The sequence below is a fragment of the Aquarana catesbeiana genome, linkage group LG11 (assembly GCF_042186555.1).
Source record: "Aquarana catesbeiana isolate 2022-GZ linkage group LG11, ASM4218655v1, whole genome shotgun sequence".
NCBI classification, from domain to species: domain Eukaryota; kingdom Metazoa; phylum Chordata; class Amphibia; order Anura; family Ranidae; genus Aquarana; species Aquarana catesbeiana.
The window spans coordinates 226900522-226919243 of NC_133334.1; the positions used below are offsets into that span (position 1 = coordinate 226900522).

Genomic DNA, 18722 nt, shown 5'->3' on the forward strand with positions numbered 1-18722 from the left:
CTGTGTATTACTGCCATCTCAAGTGACAGCTGACCTTTACCATTAAACATACCATCTAATTTCTACTCTATAATTGGTGGTGCAAAGGGTTAACAAAAGACTAAGAAGCAACTTTTTTATATGCTTTATGCTGGAAATATTTGTGTGACATTCAATCTTTAGAAAAGGGAACAAACTTTGCCATGGGAACAGTCACGCTATAGCGCATGTATGGGCATCTTAATATGACACTACGATTCTCCACATTCAGATAAAACCATTAGGTTAAGAATAACAATTTGGTAGACTGAGGAAACATTTCTGTTGGTGCACTTAATATCATACTGGATTTCAGCTTTCAGTTTACACTGCTTTAGAACTGTGACAGGTGGAATTGATAGGCTGCTAGGTGAAACAGACCCTTTTCATTCCTGACACATTGATATGCAGAGAAAGGTGCTTCTAAGTGCAGTATGTCAGCAATTTTATTGAAAGGCAGTGGTTAAAAAACACTTACAGGATTACAGAGTAAACAGGCTCATCAATGTATGAAGTTCACCTGAGATGGTCTTCCCTGTCACTGTGCCGACCAGCACCTGCAAGAACCGAGAGTCTGGAGGAGCAAGATGGCCAAGATGGAACACATGGGAAGTAATGTCAGCAAGGGGGTGGTGATTACTTTCGGAGCATGCTCAAGGGCTGCTTCTTCAAAACAGCTGAAGGAGCCTTTGAGCATGCTCCGAAACTAGTTACCACCCCCTTGCTGACATCACTTCCGCCCCCTGTGTTCTACGGTGGTTTCAGGAAGTGCGGTGGCCATTTTACTCCTCCAGACCCTTCCAGGTGCTAGTTGGCACAGTGAAAGGGAAGACCATCTCAGGAGGACTTCATACAATTGATGAGCCTGTTTACTTTGTAATCCTTTAAATGTTTTTTACCGTTGGCTTTTAATAAAATTTGTGACATACTGCACTTAGAAGCCCTTTCTCTGCATATCTTTGTCTATCCAGTGCACGCTTCTCTCCTCTAAGTGCTGCTCGAGTGCCTGTCAGCTTGCTATCCTGCTGTCTTGGATGATCCTAAATGTATATAACACCTGGAGGACCCTACTAGCAGAAGCGCTCCTACTTACCATTCTCCAATTCCCGACACATTGGACTACTAGTGTGAAAAAGTTGCATTCTGGTAACTGTTTGTTCAGGCCGGGTTCACACCTATGCAAATTAGATGCGGGTTTCCCCGCATCCAATTCGCATAGCAGGAGAATGTGACTGGCTCCCTATAGAGCCAGTTCACATATCTCGGTTGTGGCTGCAGAGCGCACTGCACAAAAACGCTGTGTGTCTTTGGCTCAGTTTCAGGGCCGAATTCAGCATAGATTCAGCCCTGATTCGTCCCTGAAACGGGGAACAGGGATGGACAGCGCTCCTGTGTGATCCGCAGCCGGTTCCAGTGTGAACCCGGCCTCAATAGTATTTAGCAAATTCCTTTTTTTTTTTCTTTGCATGCCTTTATGTTTTTCTCCAGGTGACCAAGACCACATGGTTACCAATGATTTAAATCTCCCTTCAAAAACAAAACCTTGTTTAAACACCCCAGCTGCATTATATTTGATATATTGTTTACCTACAATACCTGAAAACCCCCAAACCTGGACTTGCGCTAAATTTAAATATTGAGTTGAAGCTTAAAGCGGAACTTGACCCAATAAGGGAAGTTTCACAGTACCTGTTCCACGCCCCCACCCCCCTTTTCCTCCTTCACATTTGCCACATATTTTTTTGGAGGTGGGAGTAGGTACCTGGTTTTGACAGGTACCCGCTCCCCCACTTCCGGTTGGATTACTGCAGCAATCCAAACAGAAGTTTGGCTCCCCCCCTCCTTCCCCCGCGGTCTTCTGTGACACATCGCAGAAAGCGCTGAACCAATCAGATGCATGCGCAGTGAGCAGCCAGCTGTGAAGCCACAAGGAGTCACAATCATTATTCAGCCCAGCTGACATCTACCAGGAGCTCATCGAGGTACCAGCTATGCTAAAGCTGGAGGGCCAATTTCCTGAGAAACTCTGAAGCTAACAAAGGAGGATTCCACGTAGGACTTGTTAGTACAGATCTGAGTGCAGGCTGATCTGGGTGACTGCTGCTGCTGTTAACCCCCTGGTACACTAAAACTAAGGTTTGCCTGGCCTGGGCCATTGCTTATGGTGTCCCAGTGCTGTCCATTTCCTGAGCTATTGTTGAGGGAACTGTTCTAAGAAGTAGATGCAGAGTGAGAAGTGACCTTTTGTTACTGTTCTGGAGTATCCTACAGCTCCCAGTACCCTATCTAAGCAATAAATACAGAAAAAGGCAACCCGTGGACTGTTTTATTGAGCCAGAAAAGTGAATGTTGCTGAGTACCTGGTTGCTGCTGCATTAGTGGGAGAGGAACCTGGGACAAATCCACAGCCCTTTCGGGGGAGAGCACTAAACTTGGCCTCTAAGTGCAAATTTTCATATGGTGTATTCCTAAGTATTGGAGGCTCCCATTATGGAATTTTAGAACTCATTATGACATGTGCAAGCACCTTGCCTTATTGCTTTTATGTAATGACTGTTGTAACTGATGGACGTGCTTTAAAGCCTTCTGTATGAGATGTCTGAGAGCTTACCTGGAACAGACACGCTGGATATAGATTCTGGCTGAATGAGAGCATCGACCTTCACATGCTGGAACTGCTTACATGGTCCACTCTGCAGATGCCTGGGTGAAGACAGTTAAACTAATTAGTAAATCGAAACTATGCTTGTACACAAAGTTTCCTATGGCTTACCAATAGCTCTGCAAAGTGTGTTTCTTATGCTGCGTACACACGACCGGTTTTGCCGTCAGAATAAACTCCGAAGGTTTCTCCGACGGAACTCCAACGGAATTCCATTCAAGCGGTCTTGCCTACACACAGTCAAACCAAAGCCCGATCGTCCAGAACGCGGTGACGTACAGCACGTACGACGGGACTAGAAAAAGGAAGCTCAATAGCCAGTAGCCAATAGCTTCCGTCTCGTACTTGCTTCAAAGCATGTGTCGTTTTTGGTCCGTCGCAACAGCATACAGACGAGTCATTTTCCCAATAGGAATTGGTTCCGTCGGAAATATTTAGAACATGTTCAATTTCTAGGTCCGTCAGAATTTTCAAAAAAGAAAGTCCGATGAGGCACACACATGATCGGAATAGACGATGAAAAGCTTCCGTCGGACTTTTTCTGTCAGACATTCCGCTCGTGTGTACGCAGCTTTACCCTTAAGCTGATTTTTGAGAATGCCATATTTAGTATGTTTATAGCAGTCCCTGTTATATTTTCTTTCTGTTTACCTTAGCAGCTGCTGAAATGAATTTTTTACGTTAAGCTGGTCATACACTTATAAATCTGAACAACCTATTTGCCTTATTAATTTAACCCCATGGTGTCAGCTATTAAATAACGTGCTCCTTTAGAACATTTCCTGTATAATCTGAATTTGTATATACTTTTAGGAGGCTGCACAGCTGATCTAGCTAAGGACTTAAAGCAGAACTTCCCCCTAAGGCTGGGTTCACACTTCTGCTAAACCCGCACACATCTGCAGGTTTCCCCGCATCCAATTTGCATGACAGGGGAGTGTGCCTGGCTCGCAATGGAGCCGGTTCATACACCTCAGGGGGCGGCCACGGTCTGCATTTGGAAAGGGTCCTGTGCATCTTTGGTTCCGATTCAGCATGTGTGAACCCGGCCTCAAGGGGAAGTTCTGCTTTATGTCCCCCCTCCTTCTATTTTTGGCACTTTTTTTTGGGGGGGAGGGGGTACCTGGTTTTGACAAGTACCGGCTCTCACTTCCAGTCGGAATCCTGTGGCCAATCCACCGGAAGCCCCCCCCCGCAACCTTCTGGGAAACATCACAGGTCCCAGAAGGAATTCACAAAGAGCATGCACAGTGGGCAGCATGCTGTGAGGCCGCTAGGAATCACAGCTGGCTGCCCACAGTAAACAGGACGGGGACCCAAAGACCGTCAAGAATCTGGTTCAGGTAAGGATGGCACTAGATCCCTGGAAAGGTAAGTGTCCTTTTAGTAAAACTCAGCAGCTACAGTATTTGTAGCTGCTGACTTTTAGTTTTTTTCAAAAAAGTGCGAAGAACAAAGATTTGTACAAAAAATCTTTGTACATTTGATTACTGAGCGAATGTAGTTCGAAATTTTTCTTTTGACAACCGATTTTGGAATGAATGGAATTTCCTGAATGAAAACCACATACACTGCTAGAAATGCATTTGAGAAAAATTTTCCATCCCCCTCCTTTGACTTTTCCCATCACTGTGGTAAAAAACGGAAGTCAATTTGAAGCCATTAACGATTAGAGAATTGAACAAACATTTAAACAAGATTCGAACAAGATTCTACTAGTGTATAGCCAGCTTCACCTCTTTTAGGCTTGTAGGGCTACCACTGAGGTTGACTATCTCCAGTCTGTTCTCAGGGCTGATAATTGTCACACTGTTTGGGCTGCTCGAGGAGGTAAAGCTTGTCAACTAAAGCCATGCATGCAGTGGCACGACAAAGTCAACCAGTGCCCACAGCGAAGATGCCAAATTGTGCACCCCCTCCTCCTGAATGCAAAAATAACCCCCAGCATAGGTGTCAGTGGATGTAATAAGTTGCAGCATTGATGTCAGTGGACATAATGATAACCTACAGCATTGAAGTCAGTGGACACAATAATAACCCTCAGCACAGGTGTCAGTGCACGCAAAAACTCCCAGAATTGGTATCAGGCTATGTTCACACTGTTCCGACACAGAAGTTGCACGACTTCTGATCCGATGCGGGCAGGGAGCTTATCGGAATCTGGAAGCCCCCTTTAGCAATGGGGTCCCCAGATCCCGCCCCCATGTGAATGAGTATGGAGTACATTGTACCCCTACCCATTCACCCAAAAAAAGCATAGTGCTACAAAAAAAACAAGAGATGGTTTTGGAAAGGTCCTTCATTAAGAATGATCCCCGTTGTAGCTCCGTGTCTTCTTCCTCTGGTCTTCTCCCTCCACTGATGGCTTCTTCCTCTGCCAACCCGGCACGAGGGGACAGGGTCTCCGTATGATGTCCACCGGATGGCCACACCCCATGGCTATATAAGAAATGGCAGACACCAGACCTGACATAACAGCTGGAGGCAGCGGAGGAGGAAGACTGGGTCGGCCGAGGAAGAAGTCATCGGCAGAGGAAAAAGGAGCGGAGGGAGAAGACCGGAGGAAGAAGACACAGAGCTAAGACGGGGGACATTCGTCATTTTTATTAAAAACCGACTCTTGTTTTTTTGTAACACTACACTTTTTTTTCGTGAATGTATAATGTACCCCAGACTCATTCACATGGGGGGGGCAGGATCTGGGGACTCCCTTGTTAAAGGGGGCTTCCAAATTACGATGATCCCCCTGCTCGCAGACCCCATAACCACTGTCCAGGGTTGTCAGGAAGAGGCCCTTGTCACCCACCCCCCCATGTTGAGGGCATGTGGCTTTTTATGGTCCAAAGGGGGGGGGGGGCACTCACTTATCCCCCCCCCCTTTCCTGACTTGCCGGGCTGCATGCTCAGATAAGGGTATGGTACTGATCCTGGGGGGGGCGACGACATCACACCGTTTTTATTTTTTTAAATCTTAGCGTGGGGGTTCCCCTTAAAATCCACTAGGTCTGGTATGATCTGGGGGGGAGCCCACGCCATTTTTTTTACGTGGGCTCCCCTCAATATCCATATCAGATTTAAAGGGCCTGGTATGGATCTTGGGGGGAGAATCATACACCTTGTTTTCAGTTTTGGTGTGGGGTTCCCCCTCAAGATCTTGAGAGCACAAGTCGCATGTCACAAGTCAGACCAGTTAAGATGATAATCCGACTTGGGTGCGACTTACATTCAAATTAGTGGGCTGAAATGATGCCCAAGTCGGACCAAAGTAGTGCAGGGAGCATTTTCATAGTCGAACAGACACAAGTCAGACCAGTTAAGACGACTCTCATAGTGAACCATTGATTTTGACATGCGACATGCGACAGGGAGCAGCAGCAATGACATAAAATATCGCCGGCTAAGCTTACCTCAGCATACACTCGATGCTGCTCAGCTCACATCTCCCTCTTCCACGTGGATGGCAGGCAGGTGGGCCGGCGGGCAGGATCTGAGGTCAGCCGCATCCTCATCCCACCCACACAACAAGCAGCAATAGCCTGAAAAGAGGAGTCTCTGTATCCGGGTTGTCCTGTACCAGAGCACTTGAAAGTGCTGGAGGATTTAGAGGGGGAGATCCAGTCCCGCAGGTGGAGGGAGGATTTTAGTTTTTAGTTATTGCACCCCTGCACTGTTCTCTGTTCTGAATGAGAGGGGTGATGGCAGCGTCACTCCTGTCATTCAGGTAGCTGGACAGGGGAGCGTTTTATCAGCTCTCATCACCCCCTCTCCACATTGCGCCCAGGGAAGGTGACCCTTCTACCCTCCCGTTGTCCTGACCCTGCATGCATGGATAGAATTTCATCCGGAATCGGCCAAATTTTGATCCATGTGTAGCCTGTCTGTTCAACAGAAGCCGGTCCTACATTGATCCTTTAATCTATTCCATGTTCCTGTTAGAGGATAACTGCAGCAAGAAACTAAGGGTTTTTTGTTTCCTGAAACATGGGGTACTTCAAGGACCACCTTCACCTGCAATGCAGGGTCTGAGGCGCACCTAGATGTGTGAACCTCTTCTCCATGTCTAGAGGTTATCAGTTGAAAGGAACAAGTTTCCAAGGAATTTCGGTTAAAGGGATCAGCGTGCATGAAACCTAATAGAGAGGCTGAATAATCACAACAGGAACTATATGGTACTTGGAAGTAGACAAGTTAAACTGCTCAGGAACTTGACCAGCAACAGCAGAAATGGGGACAGAAGTGGACCAAGAAGAGATAGGAGAAAACGAGATGTCTCTGAGGGGAGGGTTACTTAATGCCCTGATGCTTCTGCACAGGAGGAAAGAGGGATAACACTGTGTCTGATGACAAGAGGTCTGAAGGTAAACATGCTGTGGATCTTTCTATGGTGGAACTGTGTTGGTTACTATTGCCTGCAGTTTCCAATGCTAAAACCTGACAAAGCCAAATCCAGCTGGATCTTGCAGGCATTAAGCCCTTTAGGGATATGTTGTCCACTAGGCCTCATGATGCCTACTCAATGCTCTGAGAAGTATTAGATGTGCATGAGCAGCAATGCAAATTCAGATGCCTATTTGGGTGAGGAACAATCAAAGCTGGTTCATGTCGACCCAGTAGGTACTAGGTTCTAGACACCACTGAGGGCCTTACATGCCCCAAGAAAAGGAAATTTTACTGATGAATGGAGTGATGGCCTGGATGGGGCATGGCTCCAGGGGCCAAGTTGAAAACGGAAGTAAAGCAAGGGGTCTTTGGGTGAGAGGAACCCAAGTTAGTGTTGGGAGTGCACCTTCACGCACAAGACTTTTTAGGGGCTTAGTAGAGTTCGCTTTCTAACCTTTTAGGCTGTCTGAGAGTCAGGCTCTGAGGTACTGTTAACACTTACTGCAAAAGTAGATGAAGGAGAAGGGGGGGGGGGGCTCAGCCAACCTTTCCTTGGACTTTTAATGTTGAGGCATGCATACGTTCTAGCCTCTCGTTGAATTCTTGATGATGGTATTAAGTGTAGGTACAAAAAGACAACCTTCAAGGGAATCAAGATAAGATGCTTTATGCAAGTATCATAACTGAAGGATTTGGCTCAAAGCATCTGCTCTACCTTTTGTTAGAAAAAGTCCATTCACTTCAAAATTTATTGTTAAAAGCAGTAGATGACAATAGTACTCAATCCCTGAGCACTAACCCTTTCTGCAGTAAAACCAGTGGTATCAGGAAATTTGAAAAGCACCCAGCAGAGTAAATAATGAAGTAGCTCCCCGTGCTCAGCCTGATCGACCTTCTCAACAGAATGATTTTTCAGAGACAGGGCAAGTGCTGGGGTAATACAATGCCTCTGAACCTGGAAAGAGCTTTGCAGGTAACTTTTACCAGTACTTGATGTCTGAAAAAGGCCCAAGGCAAAATCCAGTGCTTGAAGGTCACTCCAAGGATGGCCCTGCACATCTGGTCCAGCAGGGCCCAGATCTGGCACTCCATAGCTAAATTAAGGAAAGGCTGAAATGGATAGGAGCCATGTAGCAACCAGCTTAAACAGCGATGCAGTGAGGAATCTTGACTGAAGTCAACAGGAGAAGAAATAAAAAAAAAAAAGGCTAGCAAAAATCGGTCAGGCATTTTCCAGAAGAGCTAAAAAAGATGTCTATCCTAGGGCACTAGCAAAAAAAAAAACTGGCCTACAATTTGTTTTTTGCCATTGTCCAATCCTCCTGCAGGTAGCAGTATAACCAAACAGTGTCTAAATTCCTATGCCCTTCAATGGACAAAAAAGAAAAGTGTTTTATGGGGCATTAAGCAGAGAGGGAGCGTGTTAAGGTGCGACGTTCAGAACAACGCTGGAAGTATGAAAGAGGCATGCAACAAAGTGAGGAAATGTAAATGGCATATGCATACTAGAGCTAAATTAAAGCTCCACTTTTGTGGGAAATATTATAGCAAATAAAAAAATGAATATAGCATATTCAATTGTTAAATAAGCCATATTGTAATTTAATGTTATTACAAATTACATGAATGTTTTTCATTCTGCAGCACTATTATTTTCTGTAAAATTCTACAGAATGCCTCCATAAATTAAATTTTCTGTTTGTGTGAATAACTCACTAAGTACACAACTACACTAAGATACAAATCAGGTTTTAAGCATCCTCTGCAACAGAAATGCAATTTTTGGTGAGATGCCCCCTAAGGATTAATCACTTCTAAAAGGGATGCAGACACTGCAACTTTTCTCATCAGAACACAGAAAGTGCACCAGCTGATTAAAATGAATTGCTAATTCCCATTCAGAATCATTATCCAAAAGTCGTAATGGAACAGACAGCCTTTTCTTCAGAGCAGAAACAGGAATTTGTAACAAAAGTGGAGTTACTCTTTAAGCATTGGTTATAATATCCCCCAGTAAGAAAATGAAAGTTACATTTTAGCTTTGAAACTGTATAGCTTATAGGATGCATGGGGAAGGAGCGGAGATTGGTGGGCATGGAGCAAGTACAGACTTTTTTGCGATTCAACATTAGCAACCAAGACACATTTTATAACCTGCACAACTATCAATGACAGCAGCCTGCAGGCAGAGTAAAAGTTCTCCCACAATCATAAGGTTATCCATCAATCTAATGTAAGCAGATAGACTGGGCAGCTGTCATCTCATATTGGTTCATTTAGGGTCCCTGCACACAAGACACAGATACAACTTTACCGATCCTTCCAAATGACCACAGGATGCAAGTGCATATCAGCCATGATCTTACTGTCAGTATGTACCGCTATGATATACACAGGCTGTAAAAACACATGGTATGGATGAATGCTCAGCACAATTTATTATAGGATCACAGATCTGCATGCTGAAATATGTTGTGTGCAGACCCACAAGTTGTGCCTGGGAATAGCACATAAGCTAGGCAGGCTGTATACTGATTTGCAACTTCGGGGTTTTGGATGTTTTGGTCAGCATGCATCCAATCTCTCCTATACAAAGGTCTTTCTTTGGTGATACTAAGAGCCCAGTTCTTACAATACTCACTGCTTCAAATCCTATTTATGGATAATTTCAAAACTCATTTCTAAAATACCTTTTACATTTGTGTTTTCCACCGAACTTAATTTTACACAGTTTTGCCTTTTTACTACTTTCTAAATTAAATATTTTACATAATTTGACATATTTACTCTAATCTGAGAAATTGTCTGGTTTATTCCCAAGCAAGTTTTACAACTGATCCTTCATTTTTTACAGTATTGTTCTTGCATAGCTACTGTATGCCACTAAACATACCCAATTCCCCATTAAAATCCAGACACCAGGCCACTCACCTCTTCCAATCCTCCTCTCTTTCCCAGAATTCATACACGATAAATGTTACCATATCCGGCAGTCTTACAGCAGTAACACTGAAATAAAGCAAATAGGTTGCAGGAATTGTTGGCGGTGTTCATAGCTTCTCGAATAGTAAACAAAACTGACACGGATCATATTCATCCTCCTTTACTTGGCATAAACATAACTTCGCAATAAAAGAGCACATAATGAAAGTGTGCTAACTTGAAAGATGAACACCTGACAGATGTAAAAACACTATTTAAGTTATGAATTCATTAAAAAAGACAGCCACTGTAATGGTGCGTTTATTGCAAGGGCGTTAACGCGCACTGCGGTATTGCAACCCATTTGCTGGCAAAGCAAACCAATGTAGAACGTATATATATATATATATATATATATATATATATACATACACACATACACACATACACAGTATACATACACACACACAGTATCTCACAAAAGTAAGTACACCCCTCACATTTTTGTAAATATTTTATTATATAGTTTCATGTAACACTGAAGAAATTACAATGTGAAGTAGTGAGCGTACAGCTTGTATAACAGTGTAAATTTGCTTTTCCCATCAAAATAACTCAACATACAGCCATTAAACTGTTCAGATCCGCGCTATAGCCAAAAGGCGGCTACAGCGCGGACCTGCTTTGCTGGGAGAACGTCTATTGATGTCCTCCCGTGCCCGAGCAGCCTGCATGCCTCCTGTAGGGCGCACGTGGCGCGCTCTGTGATCAGTGAGTCTATGAGATCCCAACCCCTTACCACGTGATCAGCTGTCAGCCAATAACAGCTGATCATGTGATGTAAACAGAGCCGGTAATCGGTTATTTTTTTCTCCGCGCGCAAAAAAAAAAAGCCGATCACAGCAGCAGCTGTGAGAGGGACATCAGTCCCGATCACGGAGAGCTGCTGCCAGCTCCTCAGTGCCCATCTGTGCCATCTGCCAATGCCACCAACATTACACAACGGTGGCGCCTACCAGTGCCCACCAGCACCACCCATCAGTGCCACCCATCAATGCCCACAGTGCCACCTATCAGTGCCCACAATAAGTGCCTCATCAACAGTGCTGCACATCAGTGCCACCCATCAGTGCCCACAGTTCCACCTATCAGTGCCCACAGTGCCACCTATCAGTGCCCACAATCAGTGCCTCATCAACAGTGCTGCACATCAGTGCCACCCATCAGTGCCCACGGTGCCACTGTCAGCGAAATTTGGTTGTACGCAAAGCACACAGCCAAATCTCCTGTTTCTAATCATAATAACAATTTCGTCTAATGATATAAATGCATCTCACCTTTTGATCATATGTCTTTCCTCTGGTGTAGCTCATCCTCTGGTGTGTGCCTCATGCTCACAAATAATCACATCCTCCTGCTTCCAGTTCCAAAAAAACACACTGCAGCCAGCCTGCCTCAGCTGTCTGAGTGAGCCACTTTATTAGCATATCAAAAGGAAGTCCCAAAGTTTGAGGGTTCGGCCTCCAACAGCCAATAACACCTCTTACAAAGCTTGTGACCTCACAGGATATGACCTCACAGGATATCAATGACCATATAAGGATTTAACAACACAGGAAAATGCAACAACCAATGAACAATGACTATAGGAGTCCTATGGGTTTGTCTGAGCAGAGACAGGGTGCATGTATGTTTTTAGAAGCCACATGGCTTTCAAACATTAACCCTGTCTCCAACCAGAACAACCCAAAAGACTCCCGTATTTCCGTTGATAGAAATCCCTATTATACATTGTTCCAGAGAACAATGTATACCTAGATTATTCTACTGTCTTTGTGGACGAGAGATTATCGGCAGGCGTACACTCATTGGGCCACAAATGTGTTGATCAGGCACACAGGGGCAACATGAGAGCACACTCGTTAAACCGATAATGTCTTTGCAGAGCGAACACACCCCCACCAGACAATCGTTCTGTGCATCAAACAGGGGCCCTTAGCTGGCGGACATGTCCGCACTCCACAAACATTTCTCTACATCCCCAAAGAGCTTTTCACTACCAAACAGGTCTCAACCAGCGTTGGTCTGCCCCAGTCAGCTCTTTAGAGCGGGCTACGATTGAACACACACTGGGAGACTTTTGACAATACATTAATATAACATTTTCCACAACACCACCTATCAGTGCCCACAGTGCCACCTATCAGTGCCCACAATCAGTGCCTCATCAACAGTGCTGCACATCAGTGCCACCTACCAGTGCCAATCAGTGCCCATCAGTGCCGCCAATCAGTGCCACCTATCAGTGCCCATCAGTGCCATCTATCAGTGGTACCTATCAGTGCCCATCAGTGCCACCCATCAGGGCCCATCAGTGCCGCCTTATCAGTGCTCATCAGTGCAGCCTATCAGTGCCCACCAGTTCAGCCTATCGCCTATCAGTGTCGCCTCATCAGCGCATATAGAAGTAGAAAAATTACCTGTTTGCAAAATTTTATAACAAACTATGAAACATGATTTTTTTTTTTAATTTTCGATCTTTTTTTGTTTGTTTAGCAAAAAATAAAAATCCCAGCTGTGATTAAATACCACCAAAAGAAAGCTCTATTTGTGTGAAAAAAATGATAAAAAATGCATTTGGGTACAGTGTTGTATGACCGTGCAATTGTCATTCAAAGTGCGTCAGCGCTGAAAGCTGAAAATTGGTCTGGGCAGGAGGGGGGTTTAAGTGCCCAGTAAGTAAGTGGTTAATGTCTAAACCGCTGGCAATAAAAGTGAGTACACCCCTAAGTGAAAATGTCCAAATTGGGCCCAAAGTGTCGATATTTTGTGTGTCCACCATTTTTTTCCAGCACTAACAAAACACATATGCTTTAAAATAAATATATATCCTATAGCATTAGCAGTGCTTGTTAGGTATATTCCACCCTATGTGTTTCCAATTCTTGTAATTCACATATTCGAATGTCCAACCAAATTTTAGACTCAGTCCAAAAACATGATTCATAAAAGGACATCCAAATAAATCTATGATTACCGTCACAGCACCTCGTGAGACCTTTCCCTTATGGTGTTAGACTCACCAGAAAGACTGTATATATATGCCTGTATGTCAATTCATTCATTGGATCCAAGACCGTGCCTCTAAATGTCACTCACGACAAAAAGAGGAGTCCATTTGGAGATAATGTCAGAATGGACTCAGATGTGGGATAAGTGCAAGGTTAACTTCCTGCGCTTACGCCCCATAAATGAAAGGAGCCGCGCTATGTGGCCACACCCTCTGGCGAACTGATGACGAAACAGACCATGCGGCTATAGTAAGTGTCAAGCAGTTGTTATCTCAACCCGGAAACACCACTCTCCGGGTGATCTGTGTGGTATTAAGCTATCTGCACTAGCTTTGTCGTGAGTGACATTTAGATGGAAGGACGGTCTTGGATCCAAAGAATGGATTGACATACAGGCATATATACACAGTCTTTCTGGTGAGTCTAATACCACAAGGGAGAGGTCTCACGAGGTGTGGTGATGGGAACCGTGGATTTATTTGGATGTCCCTTTATGAATCATGTATTTTGGACTGAGTATATAATTTGATTGGACATTCAAATATGTGAATTATAAGAATTGGAAACACATGCTGGGTTGAATATACCTAATAAGCGCTGCTAATAGGATATATATTTATTTTAAAGCATATGTGTTTTTATTGTTTAATTTAAAGCAGCTGCTATTGTGTCCATTGAAAACAAATTTTATAAGTCACATTTTTCTATGAGCGCTGGGAGAGAGATATCTTTTTTCTTTTTTTTTAATATCAGGAAAGAGGCCCACATGGACCGCAGTGTTACATGGCAATACAGAAGATGGAACACAATCACAATAATGTAACTAGTAATACATAGCCTTGTCAAATTTAACAGTACTTCTGACGTTGTAGCACATCTTGTTAGGCATAAGTGGTGTGTTAAATACAAACATTGTTTCCTATTCATTTTGTGGCGACTCAGGAGTCACATCTGTGTGGTGTTTGTAGTATTGTCATTAAGTCATTCGCCTCGGAGGCAAACTTATGTGTTTTAGAGGTGTGATGTGGTGAGGTGGTATGGCCCCATGGGCTCGTTCCCGCTTTTTCTTTTCTTATTCCCCTTGTGTGGGGGATTGAAACGAAAGGATAGGTAAACCTATTGTAAAGAAGTAAGGTGTTAAAAGAGATAATAGAAAACTAGAGAGGAGGGGGGGAGATATTGGGAGGTAGGGGGAGGGGTGGGGGTTCCCACGAATATAGAGTACTAGGAGTCTTCATCTAGCCTATATCCAGGAGGCATTACATCTCTGCCATCAGAGCTTAGGTCAAGGCTACTCTGGTGGGCCTGTTTATGCGTCAGAGGTGGACCCACGCAGGGCCTGGCCCTCATCCGAGTATATGAATATATTTCATAGCTGCCAGGTTTTGGAGAATGTCTCCTGTCTGTTTTGAGCTGTGAGAATGAGATTTTCCATTTTTTAAATTTCCTCTACCTTCTGGAGCAATAAATCAATGAATCAATGGTTGGTGGGTGTGGGGATTGATTTCCAGTGGAGCGGAATGCAGGCTTTGGCTGCATCTAGAAGGTGGAGAATCACATATTTCTTGTAGACTCTTGTAAGAGGAAGAATGCTGGGATGTTTCGATATGTAAATTTCTGCACTATCTCCCGAACTACCCGCCAAAAATGTTTTAGTCTAGGGCACGACCAGAAAATGTGTACCAGGGTCCCCTTGTCTGACAGGCAGCGCCAACATAGATCAGATGTTGCCGGGAAGAATTTGTGTAGTAGTGCTGGGGTTTTGTACCATCATTATAGTTTCTTGTAGTTGGTCTCCTGAATTTTAGCACAGATTGAGGATTTGTGCGTGAATCTAAGGATGTGCTCTCTCTTGTTCGTGTTGAACCTGCAATCCAGCTCCCTTTCCCACTTGAGTTGTCCCGGGGGTAGAAAATATGCTGATGGTGTATTTAAGAGGCTGTATGTAAGAGAAAGTGTGTGTGGTAGCACTCCAGGGTCAGTACAACGTTCCATCGAGTGTTGAGAGCGGTTGGCTGCTGTCGGTGGGGGGCTGTAAGTGGAACGAGCCTGTGGGGTCAGAGAGTTCTGTGATAGTTTTCCAACGCCCTCCAGAGCTAAAGTGGAAGGCTTGGTGTAGGCCCGTGTCACTCAGACCCTGAAAGACCGCATCATGTAAGCCCGGTGTAAACTGGGGATTTCCTAGTATGGGGTATATAGGGGAGTTTGGAAAGGAGAGGGATGGTCGGGAGACAAGCTGGGCACAGATTCGTATAGAGTTGCCTATCATTGGGTGACGTTTGAGTTCTGCGGGGAGGGCCGAAAAACACCATGGGGTCTTCCCAAGGGGAACTATACTTTTTGCTTGCTCTAGTTGAGTCCATAATTTGGTCTCGTGGTGTCGGCACCAATCTATAAGCCTTCCCAAGTGCACCGCTTGGTGGTAGGCCCGAATATCTGGCAGTGCTAGACCTCCGCGTTGTTTAGGGAATACGAGTAATCTTTTGGTAAGCCAAGGCCTTTTCTGGGCCCATATAAACTCTGTGAGTGCTGATTGCACTTGTTTAACGTAGGTAGCAGGTATGTGGATAGGTAAGGCTTGCATAAGGTAGAGGAATTTAGGGAGGATAGTCATTTTCAGGATGTTGCAGCGACCAAGCCATGAATGTAAGCCCGTGTGCCATTGATTAAGTAAAGTTTTCAGAAGAGGCGGGAAGCTAAGTTCGTAAAGTCGTGAGAATGTTTAGGGATGTGTGCGCCCAGGTATTTCAAGGCCCTATCAGTCCATTTCAATTAAAAGCTGGTTCGGAGGTGTATAAGCTGCGAGGGCGGTAACCCCACACCCATCGCCTCTGAATTGGAGAAATTGATTTTTAGGTTAGAGAGTGCTCCGTATATTGCAAATTCTTGCAGCAGATTTGGGAGGGTTATAATTTGGGAGGGTTCGTGATTGAAAACATCATATCGTCAGTGTACGCTGGGTTGCTGGGTATGTTGGGTTTGATTTATTGTAACTCCAGTGATGTTTGGGTTCAGTCTTATGTGGCACAGGAGAGGTTCTAGGGACAGTGCAAAGAGGAGGGGCGAGAGCGGGCACCCCTGTCGCATCCCGTTTGTAATTGGGAATGAGTCTGAGGTCACGCCATTGGCCCTGAACCTTGCCGTTGGTGTTGTGTATGCCGCCGAGATCCAACTCAACATGTTGCTGCCTAGTCCCACGTCGCAGTGTTGCAAACATGAAAGCCCAATTTACTCAGTCAAACATCGTTTTCTCAGCGTCAGTGCCTATGAAGACACTAGATGTTTTTGTAAGGTTGGCCGAGTATAGCAGATTCAAAACCTTAGTGTCTACCTAGGGTAATGTCCCTCAGCAGGCACCGTCCAGTTCAAATAAGGATCTAAAGTGTCAGCAAAAATTTGCTACTACGCTCCCCAGTATAACCTGGGCGGTGAGCGTTGGCCTAAGTGGGGGTGTGGTCAGCAAGAGCCCTTGGGAAGTCCCCTGGCTCTCCCCGACCTTTTCTGAGTGTGTGGATGTGAGCAATTGGCAGGTATCTGGTATTAAATGTCTGATACTCATGTATAACAGGACCAAGTAGGTCTCACAGGTCATTGTTAACATTAAAAACTCTATAGGTAACATATCAAACTTAATAAACTCACAGGTTGACCATAAGGTAGAATATTCCCCGTTCAGGCCGCTTCCCTCAGGATTCCTCCCAGCCAAAGTCGGCGCCTCCCGTGGGTCTTCTCCATTCGGGTGCTAATGGGTGTCCCGAGGGATAAGTACCAAGAGGAGGGGCAGTGACCCGTCTCCCACATTTACATTTGTCACTTCCACAATAGTAACGCTGTCCCCCTTAGATTTCTTAAGTAAGTTTTCCCCAAGAGGTCTTATGTTCCTTAACCGTGTGAGGCGTATTGTGGTAACGTCAGCCTGGGTCCCTCTGAGAGTTCAACGCCATCAGCTTCCCCCCAGGAAGTCCCGCCCCCCCGCTAAAATACTGCATGACCCTCCATCACAGCAACTCACATGTCCGTTAGTATCACTCCTATGACCGTTGTCGCCCGATGGTGTCGGGGGGCATGTGTCCATGTGGTCTGCTCAAGTATAGCACAGCGTAGTCCTGCAAAAGAAAGTGGGTTATGCAAAGATAAAAGGCGTCATTTCTTCCCCGATGCAAACCGCTGCAGACGGGGGGGGGGACACCATGTACACATGCGCGTACAGAGGACTGCTGAGTTAGTCTACCCATGGCTCCTGCAACGGGTGTTGAGCTGTCCCACCAGCGGGTAATATGCACAGTAGCAACCATCACCATACGTCTTTCGCGGCGGGGGGGTCTCCCCGACTCTGCCTCACCACGCGGAGCTCCGTGGGGGATGACCAAGGGTAAAAACAAGTCAAGTACCGTCCCCCCAAGGTCCAGAATAAACTCGTGGCCGACAGCGCCTTGTGTCAAGGGGTAGTGGGAGAGTGTCAAGCATTAAGAGAAGGGGGAGGTAAGGGTGGGGGCGGATCAGGCCAGCTCAATGTAAAAGTTACCCATCCTCTGTTCAGTCATGTTGGGGGATGCCAGTTAAATAGGAGCACACACGGGGGGCTTCTATGTGAGGGGCCTGCTAGCGGGGGAGTCATATGGTCAACCCGTGTAAAACAAGAGTTGGAGCTTGAAAGATGTTTCTATGACTCACGTGACCTGTTGATGGATGTCATTCGGGATCTCCCTCTGGGCCTCTGAGAGCGGGCACACTGGGTGGGTCTGCCCGTGGCGGGGCCCGAGCGACCCGTTGGTCTCGGAATCTTCTGTAACCAGTTCGGAACCTGGATAGGTTCTGCCCCCAGGAAGGTGAAAAACGCCAGGAGGTCTGTTGGTGTGCGGAGCATGAAGGAAGTTTGTGCCTTGCGGAAGATTACTGCCAAAGGGTACCCCCATCTATAGGTGCAGCCGTGTCTCCTCGCCACTTCCAGGGCCGGTCTCAGTAATGCTCGGTGCTGTAGCGTGGCTCTGGATATGTCTGGGAGGATCTGAAGATGCGCTCCATCAAATTTGATATCCCCATGCTCCCAGGCCTTGCGCAGAATAATCTCCTTTTGCGAGTAGTGGTGTAGGCGGTATAAGACGTTGCGGGGTCTTGCAGGGTCTGCGGATTTGAGACCAAGTGTGCGATGAACACGGTCTATTTCCAGTGAAGGTGGTGGGGCCTCCATAAGCCTGTGGAATATGGCCATGACAGTCTGCGTTAAATCTTCCAGGCCCGTGGCTTCTGGGATTCCCTACAGCCGCAAATTGTTGCGGCGGCTGCGGTCCTCCATTTCTTCCAGGTGGAGTTGCATCTCCTGTGCCTCTAGGGATTGAGTGCCTTGCATACATTCCAGGGCCAGCACCGAGGTCTCTCCGGTGGTCACACGGTCCGTGAAGGTCTGCAGCTCCATTCTTGCCGCTTGTATAAACCTGCTATGCGCTTTTTTATACGCAGGATCAGGGTCTTAATGTCCGACCTCGTGGGAAGGGCCTGTAGCATGGCGCGGAGGTCCTCATCCAGGCGGCTCTGGCTCTGTGATGTGTCAGCCATGTCGGGCCGAAAGGCAGCAGGGGTGTCCATGAGGTTGTCCGGTCCCGGAGAAGATGCAGAGCGGCTTGCTAGCGGTGTGTTGTTGTCCGCCTCCATGCGGATCGCACGAGGTG

The 18722-nt window shown here is 45.9% G+C and overlaps 1 protein-coding gene across 3 annotated transcripts in view; it reads right to left on the reverse strand.

Annotated features, from left to right (window-relative positions):
* Positions 1-18722, reverse strand: part of NECAB2 (N-terminal EF-hand calcium binding protein 2) — a 370725-nt gene that overhangs the window by 3322 nt on the left and 348681 nt on the right. For all 3 annotated transcript variants that reach the window (XM_073605449.1, XM_073605451.1, XM_073605452.1), the window contains 2 exons: positions 9992-10069; positions 2630-2721 (listed from right to left, as the gene is read on the reverse strand). In XM_073605449.1, coding sequence (XP_073461550.1) covers positions 2630-2721; positions 9992-10069 — 170 coding nt within the window. The remainder of the gene's footprint in view (positions 1-2629; positions 2722-9991; positions 10070-18722) is intronic.